This window comes from Callorhinchus milii, unplaced genomic scaffold (genome assembly GCF_018977255.1).
Source record: "Callorhinchus milii isolate IMCB2004 unplaced genomic scaffold, IMCB_Cmil_1.0 Scaffold7, whole genome shotgun sequence".
In the NCBI taxonomy this organism is placed as follows: domain Eukaryota; kingdom Metazoa; phylum Chordata; class Chondrichthyes; order Chimaeriformes; family Callorhinchidae; genus Callorhinchus; species Callorhinchus milii.
The window spans coordinates 284144-293868 of NW_024704748.1; the positions used below are offsets into that span (position 1 = coordinate 284144).

The 9725-nt window shown below is 43.0% G+C and overlaps 1 protein-coding gene across 1 annotated transcript; it reads right to left on the reverse strand.

The window, feature by feature from the left end:
* Positions 1–1259: 1259 nt before the first annotated feature.
* Positions 1260–9083, reverse strand: LOC103191280 (ADP-ribosylation factor-like protein 3). Its single transcript, XM_042336785.1, has 3 exons — positions 8901–9083; positions 4034–4219; positions 1260–1501 (listed from the first exon to the last, which is right to left on the reverse strand). Exons 1-3 carry the CDS (start codon positions 9081–9083, stop codon positions 1454–1456), a joined length of 417 nt encoding a protein of 138 aa, XP_042192719.1. The 3' UTR covers positions 1260–1453.
* Positions 9084–9725: the final 642 nt, after the last annotated feature.

Consider the following 9725-nt stretch of genomic DNA (forward strand, 5'->3'; position numbering starts at 1 on the left):
GGTCCAACCACACTCGTCAGTTCAGTCTGAGCAAGATTGCAGTGGTTCAGTCTACTAAATCGACCACCTTCAGAGTGTGAGGTGTGTGTGCGTAGCCGTTGATAACTGGTATGTACACTACACTGAAAGCAGCTGATCACAACCAAATAAAACTCAAGTCAGAAAATTATCTGCAAATAAATAGTTACAAAGAAATGGTTAAATATGCAAAGAACTGAATTCACTGACCTAATACAACAGATACACTGGCCATTTACAATCAGAATGGTCCTATACTACAATATACAGTCTGGATTTGGTGAACTGAATTTGTAGACCAAAACTGACCTTAAGGCAACAGTCTGTTCTATCAAGTCTGATCTACATGTTTTTTGCCAAGGGGTGAGTGGCTTCACTTTAAATGGACTTTCCCTTCAGTCAGCCTTTCTGGGTAAGATTGATTTGGGTGGGCTGTGCTACACAGTCAGCCCCCCACCCCCACCCGCACTGGTCACACTCCCTCCTGAACTACTTTGCACCCTGAAATGGTAAGAAAGAGCTCAGAACTTTAGAAAGATCAGATAAGTAGTGTGCGTGTAAGAGTTAGAAGAGGGTGGGTGCGGAGGGGGTCAATGAGGTGGAGTGAAAAGGGGGGTTGGGGCGAGAAAAGAATCAAAACCAAAGTACCAAAGTGAGTGGTAGATGATGGGTGGGGCAGAAAATAGAAACTACTCCCATCGTAGCTCCCATATTGTAAAGTGGAGTGTGGGTGTAGTTTTGCCCACAAAATACACAAGTCACTCCACTTTATAATATAGTCTGTGAAGCGCTTTGAGACGTCTCAATGACTAGATAAGTTGCTATATCAAAATGGAAGAATTATTGTTATATTATTTTATAAAATAGAAGCATTTAGTCACAAATATTGAAGTCAACTGGGTTATCCATGAAGGGGGGGGGGGGCACGGTAAACACAACAGTGGAGACTGTTAACTTCACAGTGGAGGGGAAACGCTCACTGAAAGGAAAGCAGGAGAGAAAGTAGCTGGCTGCAATATGGATTGGCTACTCAACATGAAAGATAACAAACCCAAAAATGTTATACTAGAAGGAGGTACGTTCCATAAACGTTGTTGTTGCACGTCAGTGAGGGCTGTGTGTATAGCTCCACACCCGAAGGAGAACAGTGCAAAAATAAACAGCCATCTCCATGCTGGTATGAAGTAGCAACGTTCAAAGAACACACACACACAATAATTTTGAGTTGATAAAAGAGTTGTGTGTGTGGTTTGGTTGTGTGTGTGTGTTGGGGGGGGGTGGGTAGGAATCAGATGGTGTGCTGGAGCTGCAGTCCCCCAGCACTCGTTGGTATGTAGCTGAAACTGGGAATGGTAGTGAAGGTTTGTGTCAGGAACAATGAATTAGTGTTATCGGCTGAGTATGCTCTTCTGATTCCCTCCACCCAGGAACAAGCTCATTTCTTCTTTGCGTTGACATTTTTGCAGACCCAGTTCATTCCGTCCTGAAATAGAATTCCAGATTTTTAGGAAAAATAAACAACCCCTTCCCATGCCCTCCCCACCCCGAGGAATTACTACCCCTCCGCCATGAGAATTTGACACATTGACAGGAAGAATTGTCATCAAATTCACACAACTTGATCACACATGGGTCACATGGGTGGGGATTGAGTTGACTCTGATTCATGAACATGTATATACACACAACACGCTAATCACACACACGTGTGATGCACAGGCACACATATAACCACATGCACACATCAACCATACAAACACGCAAACAGGAGCACAAACCAACCACATTAGTTTGATGATATTATGCAACAGGCATCTATTTGGATCAATTAAAGCAAACTTTTCAATCTTGTTCACAAAGCACAGCAGGGCCAGACATCATTTTATTCAGCCTCGTCGCCACTGCTGTTGTAAGGTGATCTTGAGTTACTACTTCACTTAGGTTTGTGCAGAAACAGTAACCATAGTTACTTTTCAATACACATCACGGTCACGTGTGCGGGATGGCAAACGAGATAAAAGCTGAAGCTAATAGGAGGCAACAAAAATCTAGCTGGGGACCCTCTTTGAAAACAGTCTGCCATAAAAGCAGCTGTGGCCAGAGAGCAATGTAATGAGAGCCTCTTACACATTAATTCTAGTGATTGCTTCTGTGAGATTACAGAAAGGCTTGAGAAATGGTAACCAGATACCAATACGCACAGATTTCCCACAGGCTAATGAATGCTCTGATTCAGCAAAGCCATCGTGGGTGCCTTCATTTACACATCTTGAAAACAAGAGAAATGGATTAATTGTTCAAATTCTGTGCCTGATCTAGATTGGCATAATTGTCAATTTCATGGGGCTGTTTTTTATTTTATTTCAAGACCTGCAGACTAGTGCTGGTATAAACAACAACAAGTTGCACTTATATACCATCTTCCACAGGGTAGCGTCTCAGAGCGTTTAGCAATACCTGTGTATTCCATTGCAAACCATAGCAATGCCTGTGATTTCATATTCTTCACATATGCCTATCCACTCCCTCTGCTCATTGGGCTCTGGGCTGCTCCATATCGCCCGCCTGGCCTGCCCCACCATCGGTGGTCGGGGCCTCAGCCTCTCTGCCCTCACCTTTTGGAACTCCATCCCACAGTCCCTTTACCTGGCTCCCTCCCTTGCCTCCTTCAAGGTCCGTCTCAAGACCCTTCTCTTCAACTGTACCTTCGGTCACCCTCCTACCCTTACCCTCCATGCCATCCACCCTTTCTGATCCCAACTGCCAGGTCAGGACCAAATCCCTGATTGTCCAGTGCCTTGGGACATTCTTCCAATGTGAAAGGCGCTGTGTAAATGTCACTTGTTCTTGTTGGTGGTAGTTCTGCTTCAGGTGGGACCCTGCAGAGGACTGACTGCCTGGTTATGTCTCTCTGAAGCTGTCAGGATGGGAGGTCACAAAGAAACCTATCCCATTCATTTTGCTATTAAATTTACACCTTGTTTCCTCCCCAATTGCAGGTTTCCTGTGTGTTACGCAGCAGAAGAGAGAATACATTAAACCTACTGGTAATTTCTTCCCTCCACCCAGGGAGGGGTTTTTGCTTCCATAACACCGCCTATCACCACATGGTGCACTTAATGAACTATCAACTTTCTCTCCCTTCCATTGGGAAACATAAAAATTATTTGCAATTGAGAAGTTTGTACTTGCAGATTGCCCATCGCCCCCATGCAAAAGGCCACTTCACTATAGTGTAGAATTCCTCAAGAATGAAAGGACAAGCATTTTGATAGTACTTTTATCACATCAAAATGTCTCAAAGCATTTCCCAGATAATTATTATCATGTGGTGTTACATGAGCACAAGAGACTGATTGTGCCTATTTTAGTGCTAGTCTACGCCACTGAAGCCATCTCATTTAATCCCATTCCAATTTCCCCGCTCTTAAGCCATACCCTCAAATATTTATCCAATTCCCTTTTAAATACTGTGAAACTCAGCCATTTCGAGGTTTGGGCACAGTTAAACTCCAGCAGTACCCACTATGCACATTCTGGGATTCCCCCCTCTCCAGCCTTGGCTCTTGCCAACCTGTGCCTAATATACCCCAGATTACATAAACAGAGCACATCCCTCCAGGGAGAGAATGGGCATTCCAGTCTAGACACAGGAACATTTCCATGTGGAGGTGGCAAACACATGAGGAATACTTAGTCTGGTTTAAACACTCTTTAAGCACAGTGATGGGTTACCCCATGTATCAGACACCCAACATAATTCACCAAATAAAAGCCATCTTGTCCCGTGGGAAGTTCTCACTACATGCCCTGATAGGTTTTCAGGGTAAACACAATAGGACAGCAATATCCTGCAAAAAGCCATGATGTTAACCACCAATTAAACACCAAAATATAGCTACCTAAATCCCTCTTGAATTTGCTGACCCCACTTTTCTTTTACTAATTTACTGTGTACTCAAGAAATAACAAGTGCAACGGTGACACAAATAAACAGCAGTGAGAACAGGCTGACCTGTACGCCCTCTCCTGTGAGCGCGGAGCAGGACTGGATTTGCCAAACTCGGTCACGGATCGTGTGCAGATTCAAGCCCTCTGCTATCTCGGAGGCCGGAGCCGCTGTAAGGAGGTCCTGCTTGTTAGCGAATATCAGCACTGGGACTCCGCTCAGCTTCTCTTCATCCAGCAGCTCAGCAAGCTCCTGAAGTCAGCAAAGCAAGAGAGGCACAGATAAAGAAGGTCCTTTGGTCCAGCGCCTTTGATAATAATCCTTGCATTTGATGTAGCACCTTATCACGCCGTTGGGCCATCTCCAAGTGCTTCATAGAAGATACTATTAAGTGAATTGATTGTGTATTTTGTGGGGAAAATTAAGTAGCCAATTGTCCCACAAACTGTCTTGGATTGAGTGATCAAATTATTTCTTTATTTGGAGGGATTATTATCCCCAGAAATGCAATCCTACAATCGACTAACAACAGGGTTCCTACTTACTGCTAGGTAAGCAGAGACATGTGGAGGGTGGAAACTTGCTTAAGGTTTTGCCCTGCCAGGGTATCCAACCCAGAGTGAGGCGAGTGCTCTAAGAACTACACTACAGGACTCCACAATCCTGCATAGCCACCCAATTGTCTTCCCACAACGGCATTGAGCTGCTTCTTAAATGAGTCCAGTGTCCTGGTCTCGACTGCCATGGAGTCCTGCAGCTCAGTGGTTAGAGCACTTGCCTTGCAAGGGAACGATCTGGGTTCGATTCCTAGGCAGGGTGAAATGTTGGGCAAGTTTCCTTACTCCACCCGCCTCTGTTCACCCAGCAGTAAGTAGGAACCCGATTGTTAGTCGATTGACGGATCGCTTTTCTGGCGGTAATAATTCCTTCAAAAAAATATATAATAAAATGATCACTTCAATACATGACTGTTTGTGGGACACTGCTGTGCTGCGTTTTGTCCACAAAATATACAGCCAATTCACTTGACAGTATATTCTGTGAAGCGCTTTGAGACATCTTGAAGACGTGATAAGGCGCTTTATTAAATGTAAAGATTACTATTATTGTTGATGACCCATTCCAACTGCTGATTACCCGCTGTGTATAGAAATGGTGTCTGTCCTAAAATTGCCCTTCAATGCCTTGATCCTCTTGTCCTGCTGCCTTGTTTTATGTGGCAGTATTGTTAGTCCTTTATGGGTTAATTTCACAGGACTAAATGGCATCAGTCATAAGTCAAACCAAAATACATTTTCTCTAAACAACAACAATCCTGGGAAACAACTACAATTAATATTATGAGGACCAGATTCCATAAGGTATAAATAGCACAGGAACTCAATTATAACGTCCCTCTATCCTTGTATTTGATACAGCACCTTATCACAACGCTGAGAGTCTCAAAGCGCTTCATATTGTAAAGTGAATTGACTGTATGTTTTCTGGGGGAATAAAACCGGAGGGTTTATTATTCACCCGCACTTTTAAAACTTCACATTATCTGATACTGAAACCATCTGAAAGCCAGACACAATTAAAACAACACCCTATAGAGACCAGCTACAAGGATGATGTCTTGAGCAAAACCAGGTGCTGCTGATATGTTTATAATGATCAGCAAAGCAAAGGTTTTGGGACCAGGTTAGAGACAACCACACAGAGCAGCCAATTAAACAACAAACACTTTGGTGTCCTGGAGATGAGGAGAGTGACATCGTGGAGGCGGGTTTGCCAGAAAAAGCGGAGGGGGGGAATACTGTTGAAATGAAAGCAGTGCAGGTCAAATGGGATCGATTGGATTGTTTTAGTTCTTTTCGACTCCGTGGTATCAGTTGACACTTTGTATGCCGAGTAACACTGCAGCCATTCGGCTTTGAGACAACAAATTTTCAAACTACTTTGATTGCATGCCAGCTCTCTGAAGCCATTAGATAGCTCTCTTTCTGAATGACATGTCAGCAAATGTAGATGCTTTATAATAAAATACCACTGACACCTCAGGTTACCAACTGTTTAGAAATAGTCTCAGCTTTCTAGTTATGCAATGAACATAAAAGTTGAAAATAATTTGGCTGTTAACTACTATTCAAGTCATCACTGTTGTATTAGTCACGAATTTGTCTTGCCCAGAACAGAACCAGAGGACACGGCCTACAATTGAAAGAGGGTAAATTCAAAATATATTAGCAGAAACACAATTTCAATAAGCGAGTACTAAATGTATGGAAAAAGCTCCCTAGGGAGCTGGTGGAGAAGAAAGTGCTGATTCCTTCAACACCAAATTAGATAATTTATTTTAGGAAATAATATCTTAGAATACAGTATATTGTTTGAGACAACATGTGCTTGCAATTGCCAGGATGTTGAAAGGCGAACCGGATGGACCTTGGTCTTCTTTCGTCTAGCAATTCTTATAAGAACATAAGAATTAGGAGCAGGAGTCGGCCATTCAGCCCCTCGAGCCTGTGCCCCACCATTCGATAAGATCATGGCTGATCTTCAGACCTAACTCTAATTACCTGCCCTTTCCCCATATCCCCTAATCCCTCTGTTTTTTAAAAAATCTCTCAGTCTCAGCCTTGAAGATGTTCAAGGACTGACATCTACAGCCTTCTGGGGGAGTGAATTCCATAAATTCACTGCCTTCTGAGTGAAGAAATGTTTCCTCAACTCTGTTCTAAAAGGCTGACCCTTAATTTTAAGACTGTGACCCCTGGTTATAGATTCTCCTATTGGGGGAAACAGACCCTCAGTGACTACTTTATCAGACCCCTCTTAAGGCGAGTGTGTCATTTCTTAAATAAGGAGACCAAAACTGCACACAATATTTTCGATGCAGTCTCACCAAGGCCCTATACAGTTGCAGCAAGACTTCCCTACTCTTGTATTCTAACCTTTTTGCGATAAACACCAACATGACATTAGCCTTCCGAGTTGCTTGCTGTACCTGCAAACTAACTTCCACCATTCTATAAGATCATGGCTGATTTGTACCTCAACTGCAATTACTGGCCTTTGCTTCACATGACATTTGGTCTTCTTTTCTCCTCCTCCCTGATTGTTCTTACACCTGCAGGATGAGGTGGTTTAGCTCTCTACTGCCAGGCACTCTCATTGCTGTTTGGTTCGGGCTCTATAATTCCTCCTTTCAGTGCTCTGAGTCAGAGGTGCAAGAGCATTATTTGGCTCTGAAGACTGTAATAGCACTCCCTCGGAGTTAACTCATATTTATTCACCAAATCAGATCTAGATGTCACAACACATGAGGTAGCCATTCAGCCCATCAAGCCTTTGCTGGCATCAGCTCTCTCCTAATTTTTATACCCATTTACTTGCAGATCTACGTTATTGACAGTGCAGACAGAAAAAGATTTGAAGAAACGGGCCAGGTGAGTGACACATCAGGCTGTTAAAATGTTAAAATAAAAGAACCTCCAGTGAATATTGTTGTAAAAACTGCATGTTTCTGGTGTGATACAGAATGGGTCTACTTTGTTTTACCTTAAAAAACCAGATTTGGAGCAAATTTAAAGGTGGGGAGGGGGTGAATTGATAGCAGTTTTTTCTTTGATCCATGTTTAAGAGTTTCCAAATCAAACTGAGAATTCCATGCCTCCCACCTATAGATGGAAATCCCAGAGAGAGATTGTTGGAATGGAATGCGCTCTCTCCTTGGAGGGACGCATCCTGTTTACCTAATTCCGGAACGTATTAGGCGCAGGTTGGCAAATGCCAAGGCTTAGGGACCCAAGAGTGTGCTTTGGGGTCACTAATTGATAATTAATTATCATTAATTAATTATCAATTAATTGCTAATTGATAGCAAAGGGACCAAACACCTTAATCCTGTAAAATCTTGTATGAGGGAGATCGTGTAATAATAATAATCCTTGCATTTGATATAGCGCCTCATCACATCTTTTTGAGACGTCCCAAAGCACTTCACAATTTACTGTAAAGTAAATTGACTGTATATTTTATGGGCGAAACGTGGCAGCCAATTGCGCATAGCAGTGTTCCACAAACAATCGTGGATTGAAGTGCCCAATTTATTATTTTTTTTGGAAAGAATTATTACCCCGGAAAAGTGATCCACCAATCGACTAACAGCCGGGTTCCTATTTACTGCTAGGTAAACACAGGTGTGCGGAGTAAGGAAACTTGCCCAACATTTCGCCCTGCCGGGAATTGAACTCGCTTGTGAGGCAAGTGCTCTAACCACTGAGCTACAGTACTCCAAAGTCTGAAGTGTAGTGGATGTTGCAGCAGTTTATGGACCAGGAGTTCGCAGGTTCAAATCCAGGTCCGAGTTTTGTGGTCTCATCCAGAGGCTTACGGAAGAAGGCTAAATTGGCCCGGCTTTCCCTTAAAAAAATTCTCAAAGCGCTGAGATTAATTAACACTGACATGAATATTATGGAGGCAAACAATGGCAGCTAATTTGGTCAGCCAAGTGTCTGACACGTGCTTAAAGAACTCATCACCGTGCTTAAAGCACTCATCACTGTGCTTAAAGCACTCATCACTGTGCTTAAAAGAGTTTCCAAACCTGACTGAGTTCCACATGTGTAAGCCACAAACACATTGAGCCACTTCTGTGAAGCACTTTGAGATGTCTAGAAGACATGAAAAGCGCTATATCAAATACAAGGATTATTATTAAACTGCTCTGTATCTGGAGGAATATACCTATTTTACATAATTCTAAGTACCTGTTATAGGTTAACAAGAGTCGAGGATTGAGAACCCGAGAATGTGCATTTGGGGTACTGCTGGAATTTCACCAGCTAAAACCACATAGCTTGCCAACTGTTCCTGCTACCTGTCCAGCTAGGACTACCCTATCTGTTGGGGCTTTGACTTGCATGGTTGATAGGAACTCCCACCCTACCGGGTAACCGGGTTGTTCCTCCACATCCTGAAGTCCAAGCCTGATGAGCCAAGATGGCTGCTCTGTAATCAGCTGTGGCTTGGAGCCTGTCTCTGGAATCAGATTAGAAACCACCTCAAAGGGTTGACTCAATTCTGACATTCGATTGCCAAGCACATCACCTTGTGGCCCACTCAGTTGCATCTTAACCCCCATTCCCCCCCAACCCCCCACCCATCCATCCTTTGCAGGAAGTTATTCATTCGTCCAAAAACAATAATGAAGGGAGTAACCAATTAATTGTAAATTTTGAAGTGAGTTTGGATGAGGAGGGAATATAAACTATATTAATTCCATTTCGCTTTGAAATAGTCCTTCACCTTGTACCTGGATCACAAAGCGATACACCTACATTAATGACTGACCTGTTGGGGACATTGAAACTAACTGTGTTGTCCCCACTGCTTATCTCAGTTTAAATAGTTTAACTGGTTACTTATTACAGCTTGCAAAATATATATTTAACCATCCAAACTGTTAATCTTAAACCTTTGGGTAGCTAGCTGAGCTGTATGCTGTGTTCATAAGAACATAAGTGTTAAGTGTTCAGAGGGATTTGGGTGTCCTTGTACACCAGTCTCAGAAAGTTAGTTTGCAGGTGCAGCAGCAACTAAGAAGGCGAACGGCATGTTAGCGTTCATTGCAAAAGGTTTAGAGTACAAGAGTAGGGAAGTCTTGCTGCAACTGTATACGGTTTTGGTGAGACCGCACCTGGAGTATTGTGTGCAGTTTTGGTCTCCTTATTTAAAAAAGAACATACTTGCCCTCGAGGGGGTGCAGCGTAGA